Source organism: Gnatocerus cornutus, unplaced genomic scaffold, assembly GCF_029298725.1.
Source record: "Gnatocerus cornutus isolate USDA-ARS CGAHR unplaced genomic scaffold, icGnaCorn1.1 ctg00000023.1, whole genome shotgun sequence".
In the NCBI taxonomy this organism is placed as follows: domain Eukaryota; kingdom Metazoa; phylum Arthropoda; class Insecta; order Coleoptera; family Tenebrionidae; genus Gnatocerus; species Gnatocerus cornutus.
Window position 1 is genome coordinate 5,554,270 of NW_028275375.1, and position 23,960 is coordinate 5,578,229.

At 39.0% G+C, this 23,960-nt stretch overlaps 6 protein-coding genes and 1 long non-coding RNA gene across 15 annotated transcripts; 3 read left to right on the forward strand and 4 right to left on the reverse strand.

The window, feature by feature from the left end:
• Window positions 1-235: 235 nt before the first annotated feature.
• LOC148166590 (uncharacterized) lies at window positions 236-1,255 on the reverse strand. 2 transcript variants are annotated; one of them, XM_088049318.1, is made up of 4 exons: window positions 1,164-1,255; window positions 761-1,113; window positions 542-704; window positions 236-491 (listed from the first exon to the last, which is right to left on the reverse strand). In XM_088049318.1, the coding sequence occupies exons 1-3, from the start codon at window positions 1,170-1,172 to the stop codon at window positions 695-697; spliced, it is 372 nt and encodes a 123-aa protein (XP_087905444.1). In that variant the 5' UTR covers window positions 1,173-1,255; the 3' UTR covers window positions 236-491; window positions 542-694. The 2 variants fall into 2 exon arrangements, with proteins under 2 accessions (XP_087905444.1, XP_087905443.1); XM_088049317.1 differs by having other exon boundaries at window positions 238-491; window positions 752-1,113.
• A 321-nt stretch (window positions 1,256-1,576) lies between these two features.
• On the reverse strand, window positions 1,577-3,184 carry LOC148166591 (uncharacterized). Of its 5 annotated transcripts, none has more exons than XR_015771046.1 (6): window positions 2,792-3,184; window positions 2,370-2,555; window positions 2,095-2,316; window positions 1,961-2,045; window positions 1,842-1,906; window positions 1,577-1,667 (listed from the first exon to the last, which is right to left on the reverse strand). It is a non-coding gene; the product is annotated as an uncharacterized LOC148166591 (long non-coding RNA). The 5 variants fall into 5 exon arrangements; XR_015771048.1 differs by having other exon boundaries at window positions 1,842-1,917; XR_015771047.1 differs by having other exon boundaries at window positions 1,842-1,893; window positions 1,956-2,045.
• A 109-nt stretch (window positions 3,185-3,293) lies between these two features.
• LOC148166592 (ATP synthase F(0) complex subunit g, mitochondrial-like) lies at window positions 3,294-3,811 on the forward strand. Its single transcript, XM_088049319.1, has 2 exons — window positions 3,294-3,441; window positions 3,507-3,811. Exons 1-2 carry the CDS (start codon window positions 3,402-3,404, stop codon window positions 3,764-3,766), a joined length of 300 nt encoding a protein of 99 aa, XP_087905445.1. The 5' UTR covers window positions 3,294-3,401; the 3' UTR covers window positions 3,767-3,811.
• A 39-nt stretch (window positions 3,812-3,850) lies between these two features.
• Window positions 3,851-4,443, reverse strand: LOC148166593 (large ribosomal subunit protein eL39). Its single transcript, XM_088049325.1, has 3 exons — window positions 4,335-4,443; window positions 4,125-4,228; window positions 3,851-3,936 (listed from the first exon to the last, which is right to left on the reverse strand). The coding sequence occupies exons 1-3, from the start codon at window positions 4,335-4,337 to the stop codon at window positions 3,888-3,890; spliced, it is 156 nt and encodes a 51-aa protein (XP_087905451.1). The 5' UTR covers window positions 4,338-4,443; the 3' UTR covers window positions 3,851-3,887.
• Window positions 4,444-4,561: 118 nt separating this feature from the next.
• Window positions 4,562-7,510, forward strand: LOC148166594 (vacuolar protein sorting-associated protein 39 homolog). Of its 2 annotated transcripts, XM_088049313.1 has the most exons (6): window positions 4,562-4,719; window positions 4,766-4,936; window positions 4,982-5,286; window positions 5,334-6,875; window positions 6,924-7,306; window positions 7,352-7,510. In XM_088049313.1, the coding sequence occupies exons 1-6, from the start codon at window positions 4,650-4,652 to the stop codon at window positions 7,413-7,415; spliced, it is 2,535 nt and encodes an 844-aa protein (XP_087905439.1). In that variant the 5' UTR covers window positions 4,562-4,649; the 3' UTR covers window positions 7,416-7,510. The 2 variants fall into 2 exon arrangements, with proteins under 2 accessions (XP_087905439.1, XP_087905438.1); XM_088049312.1 differs by having other exon boundaries at window positions 5,334-7,306.
• LOC148166595 (piwi-like protein Ago3) lies at window positions 7,413-11,034 on the reverse strand. Of its 2 annotated transcripts, XM_088049315.1 has the most exons (5): window positions 10,858-11,034; window positions 10,279-10,578; window positions 9,340-10,226; window positions 8,821-9,291; window positions 7,413-8,770 (listed from the first exon to the last, which is right to left on the reverse strand). In XM_088049315.1, exons 2-5 carry the CDS (start codon window positions 10,568-10,570, stop codon window positions 7,862-7,864), a joined length of 2,559 nt encoding a protein of 852 aa, XP_087905441.1. In that variant the 5' UTR covers window positions 10,571-10,578; window positions 10,858-11,034; the 3' UTR covers window positions 7,413-7,861. The 2 variants fall into 2 exon arrangements, with proteins under 2 accessions (XP_087905441.1, XP_087905440.1); XM_088049314.1 differs by having other exon boundaries at window positions 10,279-11,034.
• Window positions 11,035-12,684: 1,650 nt separating this feature from the next.
• LOC148166596 (uncharacterized) lies at window positions 12,685-18,678 on the forward strand. Of its 2 annotated transcripts, none has more exons than XM_088049246.1 (4): window positions 12,685-12,904; window positions 14,520-14,725; window positions 17,500-17,890; window positions 18,043-18,678. In XM_088049246.1, exons 1-4 carry the CDS (start codon window positions 12,807-12,809, stop codon window positions 18,269-18,271), a joined length of 924 nt encoding a protein of 307 aa, XP_087905372.1. In that variant the 5' UTR covers window positions 12,685-12,806; the 3' UTR covers window positions 18,272-18,678. The 2 variants fall into 2 exon arrangements, with proteins under 2 accessions (XP_087905372.1, XP_087905371.1); XM_088049245.1 differs by lacking the exon at window positions 12,685-12,904 and adding an exon at window positions 13,748-13,927.
• Window positions 18,679-23,960: the final 5,282 nt, after the last annotated feature.

The following is a 23,960-nucleotide window of genomic DNA, read 5'->3' on the forward strand; positions in this document are numbered from 1 at the left end:
GTTCGGCATTATTCCACCAGGCGGCGCTTACTCAAAAAATTGTGGTAAGAATCCGTGCTAAATTGGTTAGCCAAGTTTCAAACCACAATTTTAGCCCTCTGGTGAGAGAATGGTTGAACTAAAAACGGCCCACAAAAAAAATTAGGTCAAATTTTGAGAGGCAAAGTTTCTATTGTCGAAAATTTTGCAATTTCCAAAATCATAAAAAAAACAATTGAATGCCAGAAAAAGCCTAAGTCTCAATAAAAATTCCTACAATGATCACAAAAACAATCGAATGGCTACAAAAACTATAAATCGAATACCATAGTAAAAAAAACCTAAAATTGACTTCTTTCTAATTAAAGGAGACCCTAGATTTGCATCAATCTTCTTATCTGACAGCTGTGCTTCATCGAGGCGATTGCTCAAGTCCACTTCAGAGTCAGTCTTGCGTTCACATCCTTGTCACTCTACACTCTTTCCTGTCCTTCTCTTCTTCATTCTAGTTCCTACCAGAAGTATGAAATAGTTAAGTTTAAGAACGTGTTTGTTACCTCACCTGAAAAAACTCTTCAATGCTGTTGCCTTTCTTAAGCTTTATGTACAGTTAGGACTGACTTTCTCATTTTGTTCAGTTGCTGGTTCTTCACGTTAGGCGAAGCTTTCAATTGTTTGCGCCTGTTTCTTCACCAAGAGTAGAACAAAGTCTTGTTCAGCTGCAACTGAAAGATTAAGGTGAGACCATGAATGGAGAGAAAAGAAAACAAACCTTGCATACCTCCTGAACAAGCAGCAAACCATACAGCATTGTAAGATTTCAAAATCTCGCGTTTTCAAGAGACCAATGAAAATTCTCCATAAACTTCCGTTCCCTGATGTTTCCTTGACTTCACAAAATATCTCACAAGACACCAGATGACCTTCAGAGCCTTTGTAGTATTTTCTTTCTTGACAACTGCATCTCGATGATGCTGTTTCCGTTGGTTGAGTTCCTTTGGGCCTTCTCTGGAGAAACACTCGTTTTCTGCTCGTAGACTCATCAGGTTTGAAAACGTTGCAAACTTCGTGCTCTCGCAATGCAATCAGCAACACTCTGAACATTTCCCAGTCACTGAACGACATCTTCAACCACTGGAAAAAGGAACACTTCGACTTCGACTTAAAACATGTTTGAATTTTACCTTTTTCATCCATGATGCAGTGAAGCAGCACCTTTTTCGTGATGTTATGCTCCTGGATCACTTCACTGTACTCTGGGAGCGGCGAATGAGTGATTTCCTCAATTGTATGCAACAACTTGCAGACTCCCCCAATGTTGAACGACGACAAGCGCTTTTTGGACATCTTAGCCAATGGGTGTACCATTAAGATGCTGCAAGGAGTAGTCAAGAGAAGACCATCATCATCAATAGACTGAGTCTCTTAATAGTAATCTCTATTACTGAAGCTGAGACCTGAAACACCACAAAACAATTTGAAGCTGAAATTCAAACAATTTTCAGTTTACCTGCGTTTAAAAATTTCAACGAAGATCCAGAAACTTATAAATCCATTCTACAACTCCAAACAGCTTCAAGTGAAGTTTTTAACTGGCGTAATTTCTTTCGTAGTATTCCCAGAAACATGAGAAAGTGGACATTGAAGAATTCTTGTGCAAGCAGCATCGTTGTTGATCATTTGTTGTGCTTTAAAAATAAGTTTTAATTAGTGAGAATTATTACTCTTGAACATTGAAGTACGTAGGCAACCAATAATACACTTCGAAAATTTCATCGCAGTATAGTAACTTTCGTTTTCTTAGGTTACTGCCAGTTCGCACTAATCGTTCAACCAATCAAAATTAAGCTAGTTTTACCCACTTCAAGTCTAGTGGAAACTGAACACAAAGGAAGGGCATTCAAAGTGCAGATTCTTGCAACATAACCTAAAATGATTCTTGAAACTCACTTTGTTAAAATAGGAAGAATTGTCACCACACATATCCTTCAGACTTTAGCACTTAGGGACACTGACTCGACTTTGTGCATGTCACGTTTCTGCGTCCCCGTCCTTCTCTGTCCTTCCTACAAAAAGTGTAAAAAAGTTTCATGCAGAACACGTTTGTTACCTCACCTGGAAGAGATTCTTCATTCTCTGCAGTTGCTCATTATTCACGTTCAGTGTAGCCAAACTGCAACTGAGAGGTTTCCAAGAAATCAATGATCACCACAAACTTAAATTTCCTGATGTTTTCTTAACTTCACAAAATAGCTCAAAAGACAGCAGATATCCTCCTCGGCGTTTGTAGTATTTTCTTTCTCGACAACTTCAACATTGCAAGTTCTAAATCTGTTCCTAAAATACCACAAAGCATGTTAAAGCTGTGATTCAGACAATTTTCAGCTTACCCGAGTATAAAAATTTCAGCAAGGATCCAGAAATTTGTTGCAAATCCATTCCACCAACACCAATTTCAAATGAAGTTCTTAGCTTGCGTAATTTCTTTCCTAGCATTCCCAGAAGAAAAAGAAAGTCGACAGTGAAGAGTTTTGTTGGTTTCTAATCGAATCAGCATTGTCTTGAATGATCATACTCTGAAAACAAGTCGTTTAATTAGAAGAAATTGACGTTTAAACATGCAGCGTGCAGGCAACCAATAATACACCGTGATTCTTCAGTAGTATAGTAAATTTTGTTTTCTTAGGTTGATGGTAAGTTTGCAAAATCGTTCAACCAATCAGAAGTAAGCATGTTTGTCTACTTCAAATCTAGTGGAAATTCAAATTGCAAAATTTCCTAACAAAACTTAAAATTATTTCTAGAAACTCACCCTTTACATCTTGTATTTCTTCAGACTATAACACTTAGGGACACTGACTCGACTTTGTGCAGGTTACGGAGGCCTCCTCATCTACAACTTTTAGAAATCACTTCCGTCAGTCCCTAAAAACAGATTTGCTTCATTAAAAAACATGACGCAAAGTTTATAAGTTGCAGAACTTCGTATTTATGCTTCTCTTAACAAAGTTATGCAAGAACCTTTCGTTTTTCGCATTAGAATTAGGTTACATCAAATCGCCTTGGTCGTATTTTGAAGACTTGGAAAAATGGTAACATCCACTTGCTGCACATAACCAGACGGTAAATTGAACATTTTTACGGCACAAAAGTCCCAACAAGACTAATAAAAACCGATTTGAAACCGAACCTCAAACTTGTAAACATCGGAAAAAGTTTTAAGATCAAAGCCACCTAGCGGAATAACGCCAAAGTTGTTAGTTCACGCGTTCTCTCACCAGAGGGATAAACTTTTGGTTTGAAACTTGACAGATCGATTTAGCTGAGATTTCCACCATCTTTGTGTCAGCTGTCAATTTAAGTTCTCAGAAAAATAGTTTTTGTGATTTAACAGAGATCCCCACATCCACACCTCGGCCAACATGTCCAAGTTGATAGCTCAAGCCCCCGTGTTGGCTGCAAGTTAGTTTACAAATCTTCAAATCCAACTTTTGGACTGTTACGTAACATAACCTTACCTTTTTTAGAACTCGCAGCGGAAGCTAAACCCAGATTGCAGACGTTCGTCAAATACGCCAAAGTTGAACTGACACCTCCAACTTTGGCTGATTTGCCAGAGATCCGTAGTGGAATCGCCCGGTTAATCAATGGGGCCAGAACTGGACGTTGGAGGGAAGTTCCAGTCAGGGAGGCCTGGTTGAACACACTTGTTACTGTCGAAGTCCTGTGCTGGTTTTATGTTGGTGAATGTATTGGAAAACGTCATATCGTTGGATATGACGTCTAAATTCTACCTTAATTCTCTGTAGTTAATAATAAACTGTTCTAAGGATGAAGGTTTGTGATTCTGGGGCTTGGGGGAAACAACCAATTAAAGAAATTATTTATTAATAAGTTCAGGAGTCAATTTACAACTTCAGCTTGGTTCTACGCCAGTGACGTCGCTTAGCGTTGTATCTGAAAGAAAAAGCACAAATTAACCAAATTGACGAGACAAACAGAAATGAAAAAGTGGTTGAATCGTAGTTGCAATGAAAACAAAACATGTCGAAACTGACATAACCTCACTTTCTCTCAAACAAAAAGAACTGTACCAAAGTGTCCCCAATTTCGTCAGACGACATAAAAGGATACTTATTTCTCACCTAATTGTGTTTCCTGTCCTCATACGGACCCATTGTGGAATTGGCCTGTTTTGTTTCAGCTTCTTTGCGAGCTTCCGCTTAATGATGAATGTTTTGTGAGCAGACTGAAAAATAACGTCACCAAATCAATATCCACGCATAAACGAACGTAAATTATTAAATATACAGAATAATAACAAGGGATGATTGGAATTTTTCAAAATTTCTTACCATGGCTGCTACTTTTCCAACACCTTGACAGAAAAGGAAATGTTTTCCGGTTTTCGAAGGTTGGCAACATGGGTATTTCGGGCGGCCAACATTACACGCAGAAAAACCCCAGATTTATTTAAATTAATCAAGATTCTCACAAATTTCCAGTTTTTTGTAGAATTATCACGCATAAACTCACGGCGAGGCAAATAAAAACAAATAGAGAATCCCCTAGAAGACAACAGTCAAAAAATATTAAAATTTGAGAATAGCTGTCGGTTGAGGTTATGTTTATGTGTCAAAGTGACGTTTAGCAGAAAAACAAAGTAAAAGATGCACGAGGCCTATCAAGTGCACTCAATTCTAAAGCTAACATTCCAAATAGAGTCAATCACAGCTTACGGTTTGTACCAACCCCAATCCTCACATAAATACAAGAAATTCCGCAGATGACCACCTCCTGGTGGGCACCCGCCAGGGGCACTTATTTATGTACAGTTTGGTCCAGAACGACGAGAAATACGAACTCCAGTTGATGCGATACAACAAATCGTTCAGCAAAAAGGCCGTGCAGCAATTAGAAGTCATTCCAGATTTCCATTTGCTTGTCAGCTTAACAGGTAAAACTCTTTTTCTCACACAGAAACCAATGAAGACATTTGTAGACAACTTGGTTCAGCTTCACGACATCAACGCCATCAACTTCACAACAGTCCATCAGCTTCAAAAGTCAAAAGGGGCGACTATCTTTGCAGTGAATATCAAAAAACAAACTTCTTTAACTGGAGAGTCGAGTACTTTGGTCCGTTTAGCGGTGGCTGTGAAAAGAAAACTTCAATTGTACTACTTGAAAAACAATGAATTTTTCTCGCTCATGGACGATATTAACTTGGCTGAAATCCCAAAGTCGATGGTGTGGTGTGAAGAAACAATCTGTGTTGGTTACCGGGGCGAATATGCGCTCATTGAGGTAAAACCCAATCACCCATTCCTCCAATTCACGTTTTTATATTCCAGTTAAACGGTCAACAAACCGATCTTTTTCCGACTAGTAGCAGCCGCTCCAGCGAGCCCTGCATCGTCAAAGCATCAGATAAAACCTTCGCGTTGTGTCGCGAATCGCAGACTGTTCTTGTCAACATCAAAGGGCAAACCGAGAAGACTAAAGCGTTGCGGTGGTCCGACGTCCCGTTAACTTTAGCGTGGGATGAACCCTACGCCCTTGGAGTCCTCGCCGAGTGTATAGAAGTACAAACGTTGGAGCCTTCAGGGGTCGTTCAAACTCTTCCAGATCTGTCGAAAGTTCGCTTTATTATAACGTGTCAGCAGGGATTGTTGTACGCGGCTTCAGTGAGCCAAGTTTGGTGTATTTGCGCCGTGGATGTCGCCAGACAGAGGAAGGTGTTGTTGGACTCCAAACAATTTCAACTGGCTCTGAAACTAACGGAAATTTCCAACGAGAACGAGGAGGACAAGAAGGAGAAAATCCACCAGATCCAGACGCTGTTGGCTTACGACTTGTTCGCGAACAAACAATTCCACGAAAGCATGAAAGAGTTCTTGAAACTAGAAACCGATCCGTATGACGTCATCCGATTGTTTCCTGATCTTCTTCCTCAGCAGAACGTCGCGACGGATTATCCAGAGCCCCCCAAAGACCTCACCGAGAAGGAACTAGAGACTGGTCTGTTGGCTCTCATCGACTATTTAACCGAAATGCGGCACCGTCTTCAATCAGAGACACAGGCTAACGTCAACGCCCGCGGGAATCTCAACGAGAAATCCTTCAGTAAATCCACTCAACAGCTCCTCCAAATCATCGACACCACTCTCCTGAAGTGTTACCTCCAAACCAACGACGCGCTTGTCGCTCCTTTGTTGCGCCTAAACCACTGCCACTTGGGCGAAACTGAAAAAATCCTGAAAAAAATGGGGAAACACAACGAGCTCATCATTTTGTACCAGACGAAAGGGCAACACCGCCGAGCCCTCGAACTCCTGCAAGAAGAGGCGGGGATTGATCGCACCATCGCGTACCTCCAACACTTGGGGGCTGAAAATATGGGACTGATAATCGAGTTTTCGGACTGGGTGCTAACATCGTCGCAGGATGAAGGTTTGAAGATCTTCACCGAAGACCTCGCGGAGGTTGAGGCGCTTCCTAGACCCAGAGTCTTGGATTTTCTTCTTCGTTCACACGCCTCCGTGGTCATTCGGTATTTGGAGCACGTAGTGCACGTGTGGGAGGATACGAATCCGTTGTTTCATAACGCGCTGGTGCATCAGTATCGGGAAGCCGCGATGAGAGAGGGGCCGGCGGTGGCGGAGCACACGCGGAAGAAACTGTTGGAGTTTTTGAAGACCAGCCCGCATTACACGGCGGATACGGTCCTGGGGCACTTCCCCACAGACAGTTTGTTGGAAGAACGAGCTATCATTCTTGGGAGGTTGGGGAAGCATGAGCAATCGCTGGCGATTTACGTGCGGGCGTTGGGCGACATCTCCAAAGCGGTGGAGTACGCGCAGAAGGTCCACGAAACCACTCCAGGATCTCAGAGCGTAACAGAATCACCAGGGTGTAGTCATAACTATATTATTAAATTCCAGGTGTTCGCCTCCATTATTAAACTAGTTTTGAACCCCGACAGCTGTCCGTTGGCGCTTCCTGGACTGACGCTCTCCCCGAAAACCGCGCAACCGGACTTGGAATTAGCTCTGGATTTATTGAAAGAACACGCTTTTAAAATGGACCCTCTGGAGGTCCTTTCCGTTCTACCAGACAACGTCTCAGTTACTCGTATTCACAAGTTCCTTCTGGTGGCTCTGGAAAAAGCCGTGAAAGAGAGGAGACGCGTGCAGCTACTCAAAGGTTTGTTGTACGCTGAACATTTACAGTGTCAAGAGATGAGATTACATCTGCAAAGTCAACACGTGTTGGTCACTGAACTGAATGTTTGTCCTGTTTGCAAGAAGAGATTTGGAAATCAGAGGTGAGTTTATAAAGTGGTGGTTGGTATTCTCAACAGTGTTTTTAGTGCTTTGATTCGGTACCCCAATGGCGATGTCGTCCATTACTCGTGTCAGGAAAAGCGGGCATAAAATTATAAAAATTACATGTATTTAGAATTGTGATAATAAACTAATTTCAATAGCAAAATGTAATATAAAGTCTATTAATAAAAACTCTAAATCGATCAGTCATGGAACGAAATCACGTTTCTTTATATACATATTCAAAAGTTTTCGGAGTCTAACAAGGAACACGATAGACCATTCAACTTAAAAAACTTTGAACAACATTGCAACAGAAAATAGGTACTTATATTTGTACTGTCCAAAATTAAGTGTTTTCGCTAGATTAGCAAAGGCACTAATTTACTTTAGTTCTAGTCATATTACATACAAATCAGAATATTTAATACAAAGAAAATTCTCGATACTAAAGAAACAAATTAATACGACAAACGAAAAAAAAAATGAAAATCAAGACGGACAATCTAGCGAAAGCACTTTGGCAATCATAAAATATACTCAAATTACGAAACTTACAAATAATAAAGTCTGTCTGATAATTTCGCGGACGGTTGTTTTTTGATGTACTGACCAACCAAAGAAGCCAATTTATGGGCGTAAAGACACGGGGCCGGCACTCTGATCGTCCCCGTCCAATTATAATACAAATGGCACAATTTATACGCAAGTCTCTGCAAATGATCGGCTTTCAAATCCCCATCATTAAAAAGAACGATATAATGTGTCGGATTAACAGTCCCCTGTCTTACGCTCTGCGGTACCAAAAAAAAATCCGGGAGATTCCGCCTCGTAACTATAGAATCCACCACAGTTCCGGAGGGTGGATTCTCGCAGTTTTGGCCATCCAAACATTTGAAAATTCTCGTATGGATCCGTTTTTGTACGACCATAAAAGTCAGCGCCGTTTCAATCCCCAACTGTTTGAGAACTTCCAAGAACTGCCCGACTTCGTATCGTTTACAGTGCTCCAATTGCCCGTCACCCACGCCGTCTCTGAAGATGACGACTTTGCACGGGAAACTCCCCGTGCAGTTTTTGTACGCGACCAACGCTTTGCCGAAGGCGGTTTTGAAGAAGTCGCCGATTTCGCCGGATTGGAACATCGCCTCGCTGTAGTATTTCGTGACGGATTCGTTGATGGAAGCCACGAAACCACAAACCGATTGATGGTTGGTACCGTGATAAACGTCGATGCCGCAGATCATCCAGCCGGTGAAGGGGATTTTGATGCTCCACAAGGTGCCGCCGAGTTTGCACGTGATTTGCATGGCGATTTTGTGGATGATGGTTCGGACTTTCTGGGGGTTGGACAGGGTTTTACTAAGGATGACCTGACTGGCGATGGGGTAGTTGATGCAGCACATCTTTTTAACAATTGAATAACGATCGGTGCGGAGAGTCGGGCAGATGAACACGGCGACCTTAACAAAACGGAAATTACAAAGAAAATAAGACTAGAAACTATACTCACTTCAACTTCGTCTGTGATATTATTTTTGATCGCATTCATATAAGTATCCGTTCGGTCGTCATCCAGAACTATGTGCTGAGGTCTGTTGATAACGCAGCCCATTCCTTTGGCTAGTCGGCCTATGGTCTCTGCGAAATTGTTGGCGTATTTTTGATCCCTTGATGTGTAGTATAACTGCCAATTACGAAGGTTTTTAGGTGAAGTCAAAAAGTTGTCGCTAATAGCTCTACTCCAGTCGGAGCCCCCCTGGTAACGCCTTTCATCTTCAGGTTTAGACCCCCCGAAATAAATCGTTTCTTGGGGGAGAACTCGCGCTGCAATGTCAGCAGTCCCGTCGGCCAATCGAAGCCCCCAATCACTCAGAATCTTCTGGGCTTGTTCCGAATCTCGCACACGCTCCAGGTATGTTCGTAGAGCTAAAGCGCGTTGGTTTGGGGTGATCCTGGTGAAGGCCGCAACGTCTTTCATTAGCTGCAAGTTGAAAAATCATTAAATTGAATTGTCTGGTTTGATCAGTACCTTAAAATCGCTCCTCATGGCGTCGCTAAGCCCGGTTAAGTAACAAACCTCTGGAATTAAGCAAATGATACGATCTTGCTTCTCATTGTTGATTCTGATCGACTGTTTGCTAAGTAACAACGGTTGGTCTAAATCCTCAATTTGAATGTTGTGTTGGTTCTTGTAGTAATCAACAAAACTGCATTTTTCTCCGTTTCGAGCATCAAAAGTATCCCTGGGAGTCTTGTCAAAGTTTATATCATCAATGATATACGTCTTGTTATTATAGCGTGTTAAAACACAAGCCCCCACGATGTTCTTCCTTGCTTCCTCGACAAAATTTCTTGAATACGCTGCCTTTAGTTCCACCATCCACTCATAAACGGTTTGGGATCTGATCACTCTATGTTGTGTATCCAACATGACCATCAGCCCCCCTTCCATCTCGTCAACATGGACTGCATAACCCGGAAGAACTTCTAATTTATGGTGCGGAATGATGTACTTATGATCGGGGCTAAAATAATTCCGACCAATTCTACTGTAGAGTAAAACCCTCATGATTCTGTTAAAGAACACATTGAGTAAATGAAGACAATCTCTTTCTCCGAATTTTTTTTTCCGCTTGAAAGTTATGATGGTTTTAACCGGTTCTCCTGAACTTGGGACAACAGTCTGGAATTCTCTCCTGTCGGTAAACAACTGAGTCGGTAAGTACAGGCAGGCATCTCCGTCGTAGATTTTAATGGGGCTGACTTGTCCTAAGGCTTCATTTACCAGTTTTGACCGGTTTGATCTGGCATCCACTTCGGGATGGAACCGAACTTCATATTCGTAGAATCCACGGTCTGGTTCTACTTCTAGGCGGACGTAGTTCGCTGTCGCTCTCAAGCGGGTGCCCACTTGGCCTTAAAGAAGAGATTACATATGTATGCAAATAAAAATCTACTCGCGTCTTACCTTGGAAAGACACAGGCTCTGCGGACGACACACTCATCCCCGAAAGCTCCTGTGTAACTGTAGCAACAGACCCCCTCGTTTCAGAGGGCCCAGCTGAAGCCACTGAAGGGGTCTCTGCACTGGACCCCGCTTTCAACAGATTCTTCTCATGCAACTTTTGTAAAAGAGCAGCTCGTCCTCTGCTCTTCGGGGGTAGTTCTTGAGGTTCACCCCCGCCTGCCATCGACTGTTTGTGTTGCCGCAGGAGCTCGAGAAGAGCACCTCGGCCTTTCGGAACGGGTTTGTCTCCCATTTTTTAACCTAAAGTCGACAAATCAAACATAAAAACACAAAAAAAACGATGAACAATCACGAAAACAACAAAAATTGAAAACAGACAGTGATTGCTAGTGCGACGGTTGACAGATGAAAGAATGTGAAAGTTGAGAGGGACCAACGTGACGGCGAAAAGTCACTAACTTTGCGGTTTCGCCCACACCAATTCTTGGAAGTTTTTGGGTTTTATAAGGGCGAATTACCCCTAATAGGATTTAAAGGAACGGAGAAAAGGCGGTCAATGTCAATTGTAATAAAATTTACTTGTGATGAGACTTCAGATAATGTTGTGTATCCAGACAAATCACACCAGCGTAGAAACGCCGACATTCGCAATTCGACTGATCAATAAACTCGAATAAATGCAAAGAAACGATTTTTTCGCTGACGCAAAAAACAACGATGTGAAGTAATAACTGCCAACATGGCCTCAAGGCCAACATTGTCAACGGTCAAAAGTTTCATTAAAATTAATGCAATTTTCACACTTGAACGATCAATTTTTCGCTTAATTCATGCTTTTTGATATTACTGAAATTTTTAAATTAATCAAGTATGGGGGATGCTGGGGATTTTCGGTTTTTATAATTTTATTGGAGTGAGCAAATTGCGCCCGTGCATAGGCAACCAACAATACCGATGTGTCGCCCGTATGCCGTATGTCTTAGCTTAAGAGTGGTATTTTATTAAAACTTCAATTCGAAGTTTCTCGATAAATATTACAGATAGCAAGGAACAGATGGAAGAAATGGATTCACGAATGTCAAATTGTGTGGAGAGCAGAGTTTCGCACCGATCTAACGCCTTTTATGCTTTTGGCTCAAAAATTACTAAAACCCACAATTTTTTTTTGACTTTATTCATCAATTAGGACCTTAGGAACGGGAATCTGAAAGAGTTTTTTCGATTCAATGTTCCGATGAGTTTTTATCGATTTAAACACGAATTTTTCCTTGAAAGTAAGAACAAAAAATACCCAATTTGGACTGCAAAAGAAAGAATTTAAACTCGGATTTGGGATCCAGGAAATGGTTTTGTTTTATTTGAAATTTTATATAACGCCTGAAAATAGGTTTTGCCCCAAGGATACAAGTTTCTGCTTGAATTTTAGTCGGTCAAAACCAGATGGCCCTCGCATTTAGAATTTTTTAGAAAAAGGTGCAATTATGTAATGTTTGATTACAACACGAAATCGACTTCAATGGAAATATCAGCAAAAACTAATTTTCATTGCTTCTGCTAATTGCTCACAAAACTCAAACGCTACTTCTTTTGATAAAATCAGTTTGAGATTGAGAACAATAAAACTTTATGTAATAATATAAGTAAATGATATAAGTAATTCGTTTTTATAGAAATATTGCAGTGATATTGCTTCGAGTTTATCTCGTAAATAAATAAATAAACAAACAAACATAACTAGGTCGATTTTTCAACTGATATTATATCCACATCGATGATAGTATAAAAATTCCATCCATTAATTCAGCGAAAGGTTCAAAACAAATGGGTAAACCGTGTATTCTGTACGCTAATACCTATCTAATATTGAAAGTAATCTAATAAAAGTACATACAACAAGAAAAGTAAATATTAACCATATGTTGATAGTGTAGGGAAAATCAATATGACAGGTTAAACGAAAATCGAGCGTTTTTCATAGTGTAACAATAATTTTTGGTACTGGATCCGCAAAAGCTCACTTTAGCAGACTAGTAGCTTTAGTCTTGGGTACCAAAATAACGTATGCAAAGATCGATTCAAGACTGACTTTAGCGGACTCGTTTGAATCCGCAAAAGTTCTCTTTAGCAGACTGGTACTTTAAAACGTACTGTAAGGCACAAGAGATGGGTGCCAAAATAACGTATGCAAATATAGATTCGAGTCCGACTTAAGCGGACTCGCTTGAGTCCGGAAAATTCCACTTTATCGGACTAGTTCCTCAATAAGCACGATTTAGTGGTACTTTTTGACGATGTTTCAGTCCGACTTTTTCCCCACACCTGCCAATTGCGATATTGCCATATATATTAGTCCTTATCATATTTGTTCGCGTTGCTGTATGTATAAGAATCGTCCACCTGGCATCATAGATCGACCAGGTATTGATAAGGGAAGCTTATCAAACCGATTGGAGTCAATTTGTAGACAGTTTAGTTCAAGTAGTGAAGTAGTGTACTTCTATGAAGAGTCAATTCTTCAGTGAAGCAACATGTCTAACGCCGGATATGAAGAATGTGCAACTTACGACAATTCCTGGCATATCATCCCACCGGATTATGTCCACATGGACGACGAATATCGATACACGTGAGTTTGAATTTTTCCACTCCACCACTTAAGAAGCAACATTTCCGTTCTTTTGTTCGCGGATATGAATGAACCGGAATTTACTACGTCTTCGGGGGTGGTCTTTGGCTTTGGCGACTAGCAGTCTACGATGGGAAAAATCTACCTGCTGCTTATTCTTAAGCACAGGTGTGTTCACTGGACGCTTTATTTAAGCTATTAGGGTTTTGTCGGCTTTCAAATTTCAAGGATTCGGACGCTCTCAGAGTTTAAATATTATTTTTTATGTTAATAAATCCTGTTAGATGGGACGAGGGTGACTGAGTGGTCCGGACATTGGGGTGAATTGCCGCTGACGTTTTGGAATGTCGCTGACAAGAAGGGGTTGTTTCTCGTCAATGAAAACTTGAAGGATCTCACGTTTTTTCCAAGAATCTTTATCAAATTATAAATATTTTTTCTCTTATCATTTTCCTTGATTCTGAAGCTAATTTCGCTCATCAGACTAAAAACCTCGTCGTAAATATGTACCCTCTCTCCGCCGAAACTCCAAGAATCTTGTAAACTAAACAAAAGCGGCCTAAGCAACGGTGTCCTCCTCGAAGACCGGCACTCGAGCAAATCCCCGAGCCCCGGAACCCCAAGTTCTCAGCACTCCTTCCCCATTGGTGTTTGTAAACTCCACCCCTAAACGTCCCTCTCCTATTGGTCGTAGTGAGAGCCGTCGAGAGGCCTGAAGAGCCCATCGAGTGAAGGGCGCCTCTTCAGCACTCTTCAGTGGCTCTCCAGAAGCTCTCGACAACTCGCGTGCCGGTCCACTTGAAACGATAACAGTGCTGTGCTAGTGACAGTGGTAAAGGTGGCCGAGGAAGATAAGCCTCGGAACGACGACGCCATGCCTCCGGCGTCGGTCACTGCCACCGCCGCTTCCACGTCGGCGGCGGCGGCGCTGCTCGCTTGGCCGCCGCTTCTGCTGCATCCGTGGGCTCCGGCGCTCTTGCCCGGAGCCTGGTGCTCTTCGGCCATCAGGTCCGCTTTGCCGGGGTTTGTAGCCTTTTTTTACAGTATCTAGATCACGTTTATCTACGTGAACTCAAAATGCGAAAATTGGTTCAAGGTTGCACGTATTTTGTCCCTTTGTTCGTCAAGAGGTTGTGATGAGTTTGTATTATTCGACACTTATTATCATCGAGTTATTGTTTGTGCCCAGATAAAATACTTCCATGATATAATAATAATGAAATAATCGGACTAATCGTGGTGGATGCGCCTCTTTTCGCCGAAACTTTCAATTCCATTCCACAAAGACCGCTCTGAATAAAAAAACCCCAAACACAATATCCACTCGAAACAGCCCCCGCTGTGAAACCGGAAACAGGCAATTTAAAATTTCGTGGATATTTGGCAGCTCGGATTTTGTTGTTTAACTAAGCGTGACTTTGTGAGGGTGGCAAGGTCCAAGTATTTCATTTTATTGCCTTTTTGGCACAGGTGACAATTGTCGGTAAATCCCGAGGATTCATCCAAAGTCACGTCTGGGTTATTTTAAACTTAACAGGTGGTATTTAGTAAAAGGCACCGACTATTTTACCTTTTCGATTGAGGGTATAAATTTTATGATGGTCGTTTGTTGCAGATTGTTGGACAGTATGAAAATGACGGGACCCATGGGAAACCCAAGACAGCCTGCGGGGTTTGCAATTAGCGATATTTTGGAGTTGGATAGAAATAGCAATGTTGGGATTGAACCAACACCGACGGAGGCGCAATTGTACAGTCATCCCTCGCATGACATCGGGGGGTACGTGCCCATTTCCAGGCACTGGCCCACGCCGGCTGAAGGTAGGACAGCGTTTCATTAATTAATTAGTTTGAATTTCAATTTTACGAATTTTACTCTTTTTCTTTTCAAGAACTAACCTTTTGTCACAAATTTAATTGAAATAACGCATATTTAGGGATTTTGGTCCTCTTTTTAAATACGTTTTTTCATGAATTATAAATTATAGAAACTTATTAATTGTTACCAAAATTAAAGAAGCTGGGAAATAATAATTAAAGAAATTGTCAGAAATTGTAAAATTTTCATCGTGTAATTCGTCCCTGTTGCAAATGTTGCAATGGCTGTGTTGTGTGAATTGGGTTTTAAGGAATAAAAGACGATCGCGTAAGTTTTAGTCAATGCAATGTGTCGAAATTTATTTGTTTCTTACCGTTTTTTAACAAAATCGCATCTGAGGAAAATTTCACTTCATTTGTTCCATCCTTAAGGGTCGCACTAATTAATTAATACACATCAAATTTCATGTCAAAAAATGTCAAAATTTATAATTTTGATCAAGATTCTAACTTTAAACCAAAAAACTAACTGTCAATTTGCAACCGACGGTAATAAATTTATTGGTGGAGAATTTTACTGTCGGTTTAGGTTGCAAATGTTCCTTTTCACAGTTATTTTTTTATTTAACGTTGGAATCTTGATGAAAATTCTACAAGGTTGGCATGATTTTCCCCCAGAATTTGACATTTGTTAATTTTGACATTAAAATTCCTATGCATCAAGGCTGGGTAATTAATTAGTGCGAGACAAGTGAACAGTTGTACCCAAAAACCCAATTTACACAACACCGCCATTACAACATTTGCAACACCAACAAATTACACGACAAAAATTTTAAAATTTTTTGCACCCTTTATACATATACTTCATTACTTTCATTTTTAATGTCATTTTTAGTAAAATTGATTGGAATTTGCACGTCAAATTGATATGTGAATCGGGTTTTAGAGTACAAAAGACAATCGGGAAAGTTCTGTCAATGCAATGTGTCAAAATTCATTTGTTTCTTACCGTTTTTTAAAAAACAGTCTAATCTGAGGGAAATTTCACTTCATTTGTTCCATCTTTAAAGGCACGACAAATTCCATGTCAAAATGTCTGGGATGCAATGACGCTATCATCTTACAATTTTCATCAAAATTCCAACTTTAAATAAAAAATAACTGTCAAAGTGAAAATTTGCAACCTAAACCAACGGTATCTTTATATAAGACAAGATTGGCATGATTTTCCACAAGAATTGACATTTATCAATTTTAACATAAAAATTCCTGTGCATCAAGGTTGCGTGGGTAAACATTTGCAGCCTAAAGGGTCATTTTACAGTCGCGGGCAAATTGTCATAACGTGTAAAGCACCCTTTATATACCTTATTATTAATGTCATTTTTGGCAAAATTGATTGGAATTTGCATGTAAAATTCACAGTAATGCACAGACTACACTCAATTTTTCAAAAAGTCAATAAAGTGATGCCCAAAATAATTTGGTCGCGACTGTATTTTCATTCTCCCAATTTCCAAACGTCAGATTTGACGACAAACATGAAAAATGACAGTTTTCTCTGTCGTCGCCGCCGTTCAAAAAAATGAAAATGAATTTAACAAGTCAACAAGTTGAACCGACGCGAAAACCTAAAAATTGAACACAAAAGTCTAGTTTTTCGACGCAGAAGCGATAAAGATGACGAAAAAAGTCCTGAAAACACACAAAATTTATCTTTCTAGAGATTTCGAAATGATTTTACTCAATATTTTGCTCACATTGTACTGATTTGATTTGAAACGTAATTATTACAAGCTCTCCGGATTACCGCTTTGATCGGATTATTATCAAAATAAGATTTTAATCAATAATCAGCAATATCTGCTTTAAAAAGCTGAATAAAGAATAAATATTAACTAGAAAACAAACAAATTGCAGCTTCGCTTAGCTTGAGCTCAATTTTCCATTTGTTCCAAAAGAAAATGCGCTAAGAAAATTCCAAATTTTGTTTTTTGGGTGAAAACTACACAATGATAGTGGAAAACGAGCTTAGAACTTAGAATCAGGAGAAAATTTTGCGTCAGAAATAAATTAATCTAAAAATTTGGGTTTTAAGCGGCTCTAAAAATATAGACACAGTTCAAACATGATAACGACACATATTTACGTTTTTGCCCGTCCCAATCCAACCTGATACCAATAAAATCTTTATCTCCGAACAAACTTATGTCATCATTCTCAATCAATCTTCAGTGCCTATCAATGTATTATAGAAACGTTTGAAAAACCTGCCACTGATAATACAAATGTATTAATATCATCATGAATGACTAATAAAACAAAGTTTCTAATAAAATCAGCCCAAAAAGGGTACATCACAGGTAGACAAGAAAGACCAGCAGCTGCAGTTTTCAGCAGCTGTTCTTCTGGTTGGAAGGCGTGACTCGGTTTCATTACCCAACAGTACGTGGGGAACATTTTCAGCCCAGCCCCTCCGCAATCCATTTAGTTCCACTAACTCTCCTTTGAACGTTGTATAATTGCCAAAGAGGGGACGTGGTGATGTATCAATGTTAAACACCTTTACATAAACCAATTTAAATTGTCTCTCACCCCACTGACACTGTTATGGCGAATCTGCAATCGATGAACACAATGAAGAAAAAACTGGGGGCACATTTCACCGACGACGGTTATCTTATCGGTTGCGAAATGATTTATAGACCGGTTACTTCCTAGTGCAGGTGCTACAGTAGCAGGAAAGATAAAAAGCGTGATTTTTTGGCTTTTAGGTTTGCACCACCCGCATCAGCATCTACCCCCGCACCCTGCACAGTTGAGTCCGGATAGTACCAGTCCGGCTATCTCCGATCGGTCTAGTGTGGATCCGACCGGTACTACCGATAGTATTCCTCCTCAAGGCTCCAACACTGGAGCGAGCGAAAGAGATCCGGACGAAGACAACTCCGAAGACTGCAAAGATCCGCATTTAGTGGAGCATGAGCAGCAAGGAGGAAGTCACAAGAAGCGCAAACGGCGAGTGCTGTTCTCGAAAGCACAAACTTATGAGTTGGAGAGGAGGTTCCGGCAGCAGCGGTACCTCTCAGCCCCGGAAAGAGAACATTTAGCGTCGATAATCCGGTTGACGCCCACGCAAGTGAAAATTTGGTTCCAAAATCACAGGTTGGTACATTCAGAATGTTCGGATAGATAAGATAGCGCGGGTACTAAGTGCGGTATTGTTCGACTATTGGCAATGTTTGATTTGGGTTATTTTTATGGGATTGTGATGCAAGCTTTGATTACGCGCTAATGAACGGATTTTCTCCTTCCAGATACAAGACGAAGCGCGCCCAGCACGAAAAAGGGATGCATGACCAGCAAAACAACCCCCTTCCATCCCCCAGACGTGTCGCTGTGCCTGTTTTAGTCCGCGACGGCAAACCCTGTCTCAGCGGAGGCCCCAAACACGGAGATCCCGGATCTTTGCAAGTCCCCGGAGCCCCCATGATGATGGGCGGGCACGCCCCTCTCATGTACGGTCAACCCCGCGTCTGGTGGTGATCTCCAATTCCGTTCCTAGCAAATTCTCCCCAAATTCCCAATTCAGTGTTGCTAAGTAGTCTCGGCGGTAAAATCAGTGCGAACATTCAATACAGATAAGATATCTACAGTTGTGATCTGCCATTTCGAATGAGGACGCGCTACAAGGTTGTTCCTAGGCGTCGCGGCGCCGAGAACGAGTTCACAGCTGGTTCATGTGTTTGTAGTTGTTTAAGACTTTGTAAATTGTATATGTGTAAATAGGAATTGTAGAGATGTGTACAGTAGGTTAGAGTTGGTTGAGTTTTAAGCTGTCATATAGTGGAGTTCTAGTCTGCATTTTCTTGTGTGGACGTCATGTACTTTTGTTGGTTTGAGACTGTACAAATTTATTTATTGAATCCAAATAAAAGACATTCCACCATTTATTTCTGCATTTTATTTCACTAAAACTACTTTGAGAATATACAAACTAGAGAGCAAAATATTAATCATAGGCGGCGAAAACTTCTTCTGGTAGTCGCAATCCGTCAAATCAACAATGAAAACTAAATTTGACTGATGACAGATGACAGTTACTTTAAACATATTGGTATCATGTAGCAGCATTTGGCTATTAAACAAATTTGTTTTCATTGTGTAAAATGCGGCTTCAATTCATGTCGCTCGCCTGTTTTGAGTGTTCATTCATAATGCAACATCTACTTTAAATGCCAATAATTCGGTTATTAATTGACGTACGTAAAAATATCGACCAGTTTTAGATTCTGCGTGAAATTCTGAGTAAAATGAGCATCAATTATTTAAGTTTGCTCAGAAAATAAGCGAGATATTGAGGTTTATACATCTAGAAACTAAAAATTACCATCTGCAACTTTAAACGCTTCTGATTCGGTTATTTATCGACGTACGTAAAAATATCGGACAGTTTTGAATTCTGCGTAAAATGAGCACAAATAGATTAAGATGACTGCGCAAATAAGCAAAATATCGACCGAATTCTATTTAAAAAACTGTTTTTTTCGTCGATTTTCAAATATCAAATTCACAGAAATAATTAAATGATGTCCCCTGACACCAATTAAGTCTACTCTCATGTGTCAACCCTTCAATTAGTAAGAGAATTCCCTTCAATACCTTTGATTAATATTAAACTGAATCAAGTATTTAGTTGGCTTATTTTCTAACACTCGTTCGCATGGAAATCTGACTATTTTGGAAAAATCAAGGAATCTGGGAGAGCTAGAAAGTCCGGAAAATAAGGCACGCTAAATAATACAAACAAATGAAGACATCCAACAAAATCAATCTTTAGATTTGTGTTGACATGCGGCGTTGTTATTGTCATGACAATGCTAAATGTGTTAAAATAATAAACCGACGAGCTAGATTAATTTTGTAATATTTTTTTCCTACGACCTCATATGAAAGTGGAATTTTCCACACGGTTAAATGACTCCGAAAGTTGATGTTTTCGTACATCCATTTCCGAAAGTAAAAGTCACTAGTGTGATATGAATATATCCGCACAGACCTGTTAAAATTGACAGTTATTTTGAAAAACAAATGTAATTCTTGAATTTTTGTCTTAAATATCTAGACGATTCACTGTAAAACAACATGCATAATGGTAAAAATGAATTAGTTAGGTCGTTTCTGACAAGTCAATTTTGACAGGTCTGTGCGGATATATTCAAATCACACTAGTGACTTTTACTTTCTTAAATTGATGTACGAAAACATCAACCATCTAACTATGTGTTTTATTCATATAAAACCTCATGGTCGTAAAAAATGATATTTAGAAAAGATAAGAAATGAACTATTGTCAATACTTATAGTTTCTTCCTGATGATGGAAGGTCGTAGGAAAAATAGTGTACACAACTCGTCGGAAAGTGTCTTTCTTGCACTCGTGTGACTGGCGCCTCGTGCATCTACATTTACACTCGTGCGAAATATCTCACTTTCCGCACTTGTTATGTAAATATCTATTTCCTATGGCCCTGTTTGAAACTGTATATTCATATTCGCACGTGTGACTTTAATTTTCGTAAATAGATGCATGAAAATCATTTAATTATCGCAGAGTCGTAGGAAAAGTATTGTACATAACTCGTCAAAAAAGTAAAAAAATGACCCCAGCGGAGTTTTTAGTAATCCGAAAGCCACCGCGCCAGGTCATCATTGTCACCGCTCCTAATCTTCATGGTCCACTGCCCATGCAGTACCATATGTCCGAAGTTATCAGCGTTTCGGGTTGAATAAATCCGCGTTTCTGTGATGATAGATGGACAGTATGGAAGGGCTTATGCACAGTCATGTCCACACCATTGACTCCGGATTCCGGTCCGTTCTTATCGTCCACCCTGATAGGATTAACGTGCTCATAGATAAGCTACATGATGTATTTATTATCATTATTGTAATAATAACGAGGGTAAGACCACTCGGAAGTGATGACGCTTTCCACATGTTGTTTATACGAAATTATATTATAGGGGATGACGAAGTCACTCTAATGATTGCGAGATATTTCACGACTCATCAACAACCGAAAAAATCCCGTCTTTACATTCAAAAGCGTCTTGTATAATGAAAAGACCACACATGTTGGAAGTCATTAGTGACAGACCATGAATACTGTAGAGAACCGAATAAAAGACTCCAAAGATATTAATTTCTACTTAGACTCGTCTGGTAATTTCCATCGAAAATCAATCCAGAGTTTCCTCCGCCAGAAAAACTCTTTGTTTAGCGAACAAAATAGGCGTGTAATGTTGATTGAGTCGCTTAGGGCTGCGGTAATTGTGGTCGGGCGGTTAAACACAGCCGTTAAACGGCGGTAGTTGGCTATGATTACAATTCCGGGACCCGGAGCCAGCGCTTTGCAGCTCCGGTGAACTAATCGATTGCTACGCCCACTGTGCTCGCATGCGATACCGGCAATTGTAGTATTTGTTTTCGTTCTTTCAATTTTACCATTCCGTGCAAGATTGAGCTGAAATTGAAAAGTACACAAAAAACGCTTATCTGCTCTTTCGGTGGAGAAAATGTAAAATGTGTTATACAACGTCTAATCAGCACTTAGTTTTCAAATTACAATGTAAAAATTTGTTATCATTCTCATTTTTTGATGGCATTGAACGAGTGCTCGAGATTCTAATCGACGGGCGCACGTTTCGGTGTGGAATATTCCTCCAATTCTAGATTCTAATTAACTTCGCTCCACATCTAAATATTATTGTTTGGGTAATTGACCTGAGAGGAATCAAAAACTTTAATCCGCAGGCAATTTCTTAAAACAACACACTTAAGTAGAGGTTTTACTTTCAAGTACACAGCATGTACTTTATTCCTTACTGATTTAGCAATTAATCGATATAGATAAAAAAGTTATTGTTGGAGCAGGTAGAGGGCAAAAGGGGGCCGCACAAACAGGTAGCTGATAATTAAAGCAAACATTTCATTTGATAAGAAACATGATCGATCCTCGTGATTTACGAGGTTTTAGGTACGAGCAATGACGTGGGTAATTTTTATAAAACCGAATCTAAGATTTATTAATGTATTTAAATATCTTATCAAATTGATAGGATGAGGTGTAATTGTTGCTATGGAGGAGTGATTTTTGATTGTGGGATACGCGAGGGTAATAAATTTTGTATTCGAGGCAAGTAGGGATTAAACATGAAGAGGATAATTATCAAAAGCATAATCTGATGTAGTACTATAGTATACTTTACATGAGTACCAATAATCAATTTGAGTAGGAGAATTATATTCACTCGATGGGATGAGTAGTGTTATCGTTGCTTTATGGCAAATAATAAAATGCTGAAATCACACTTGCTGCTTATTGACTTTATTATCCTTAAACTGAAGTTTATTATTACAATAGTCAACAAATTTGGACGGAATTGTTGTAGAATTGCGTCCTGATTCTAAATCCAAAGTCCGTTTTATTTTTATTGTATTTTTCAGTTCTCATTGAAAAGGTAATTAAATAAGCTTCCAAACGAACCATACCAAGTCGCCAAGAAGAGTAGTTTTGGCCAAGATATTTGAGAAAATTTCGAGATTTCTAATATAGAAGTTTTAAAAGCAACAAGTAATAAATTTAGTTTGCATTTAATAAACCACAACAAAATGGAGAAGGTGATTAAAACCCAAAAAAAAATTCATTTTATTGGCTGGAATTGTTCTTATCAAAGTAGTTTTTGCAACAAAAAACGCACCCAAGCAACCAACTCGATCGTAAATGCTCTTTCATTGGCTAGATGATTACAACTGTTGTTTATTAGCAGATCAATTTATTAGATATATCTATTTCTAAAAATTAAATAAAATAAAAATTACCAGAATTACAGATCTGACCAAAAAAATTTGATTCACACTCAAAACGAAAAATTCGAATTTTTGTATCGTTTCTTCTATGACTGTGAAATTTGGCACATTCAATTAGCAAGTCAGAAATACCAACCTCTCCAAATTTCGTTGCTCTACGGTTAAAATTACCAGAATTACAAATTTCAACAAAAAAAAAGAAATTTTTGGCTCACTCTTAAAACAAAAAATTCAAACTTTTGCCTCGTTTGTTCTGTAATTTTGAAATTTGGTACTCTCAATTAGTAAGTCAAGAATACCAACCTTACCAAATTTCGTTGCCCTACGGTTAAAATTACCAAAATTACAAATTTTCAACAAAAAAATTAAGAAATTTTTAGTACACGCTAAAACAAAAAATTCTAATTTTGAGCTCGTTTGTTCCAGAATTTTGAAAAAGGTACTCTTCATTAGAAAGTCAAAAATAATAAAATCCCTAAATTTCGTTGCTCTACGATAAAAATTACCAGATTTACAAATTTCAAGAAAAAAAAATTTTTGGTCCACTCGTCAAACAAAAAAATTCTCATTTTTGCCCCGTTTGTTCTATAATTTTGAAATTTGGTACTCTTAATTGGAAAGTCAAAAATAATAAAATCCTTAAATTTTGTTGCTCTACGATCAACATTACTAGAATTACAAATTTCAAGAAAAAAAATAAAAATTTTTGGTTCACTTTTCAAACAAAAAAATTCTCATTTTTGCCCCGTTTGTTCTATAATTTTGAAATTTTTTACTCTTAATTAGAAAGTTAAAAATAATAAAATCCTTAAATTTCGTTGCTCTACGGTTAAAATTGCCAGAATTACAAATTTCAAGAAAAAAAAATAAAAATTTTTGATCCACTCGTCAAACAAAAAAATTCTCATTTTTGCCCCGTTTGTTCTATAATTTTGAAATTTGGTACTCTTAATTGGAAAGTCAAAAATAATAAACTCCTTAAATTTTGTTGCTCTACGATCAAAATTACTAGAATTACAAATTTCAAGAAAAAAAATAAAAATTTTGGGTTCACTCTTCAAACAAAAAAATTCTCATTTTTGCCCCGTTTGTTCTATAATTCTGAAATTTAACACTCTTAATTAGCAAGTCAAAAATGGCAACCTCCCCAAATTTCGTTGCTCTACGTTAACAATTACCAGAATTACAAATTTCAAGAAAAAAAATAAAAATTTTTGGTTCACTCTTCAAACAAAAAAATTCTCATTTTTGCCCCGTTTGTTTAATAATTTTGAAATTTGGTACTTTTAATAAAAAAGTGAAAATTAGCGACCTTCCTAAATTTCGTTGCTCTGCGGTAAAAATTACAAGAATTACTGATTTTC

Coding starts and splice junctions, on each gene's coding strand:
- LOC148166594 (XM_088049312.1), top strand. CDS start 4,650: ATGCACGAGGCCTATCAAGTGCACTCAATTCTAAAGCTAACATTCCAA. Junction 4,937..4,981: donor TTTGCTTGTCAGCTTAACAG/GTAAAACTCTTT, acceptor AGACATTTGTAG/ACAACTTGGTTCAGCTTCAC. Junction 7,307..7,351: donor AAGAGATTTGGAAATCAGAG/GTGAGTTTATAA, acceptor CAGTGTTTTTAG/TGCTTTGATTCGGTACCCCA.
- LOC148166593 (XM_088049325.1), bottom strand. Junction 3,937..4,124: donor AGGACAGGAAACACAATTAG/GTGAGAAATAAG, acceptor TTTTTCTTTCAG/ATACAACGCTAAGCGACGTC.
- LOC148166595 (XM_088049315.1), bottom strand. CDS start 10,570: ATGGGAGACAAACCCGTTCCGAAAGGCCGAGGTGCTCTTCTCGAGCTC. Junction 10,227..10,278: donor AGAGCCTGTGTCTTTCCAAG/GTAAGACGCGAG, acceptor CTCTTCTTTAAG/GCCAAGTGGGCACCCGCTTG. Junction 9,292..9,339: donor CCATGAGGAGCGATTTTAAG/GTACTGATCAAA, acceptor TTCAACTTGCAG/CTAATGAAAGACGTTGCGGC.
- LOC148166596 (XM_088049245.1), top strand. CDS start 13,779: ATGCCTCCGGCGTCGGTCACTGCCACCGCCGCTTCCACGTCGGCGGCG. Junction 13,928..14,519: donor ATCAGGTCCGCTTTGCCGGG/GTTTGTAGCCTT, acceptor CGTTTGTTGCAG/ATTGTTGGACAGTATGAAAA. Junction 14,726..17,499: donor CTGGCCCACGCCGGCTGAAG/GTAGGACAGCGT, acceptor TTTGGCTTTTAG/GTTTGCACCACCCGCATCAG.
- LOC148166592 (XM_088049319.1), top strand. CDS start 3,402: ATGTCCAAGTTGATAGCTCAAGCCCCCGTGTTGGCTGCAA. Junction 3,442..3,506: donor AGCCCCCGTGTTGGCTGCAA/GTTAGTTTACAA, acceptor TACCTTTTTTAG/AACTCGCAGCGGAAGCTAAA.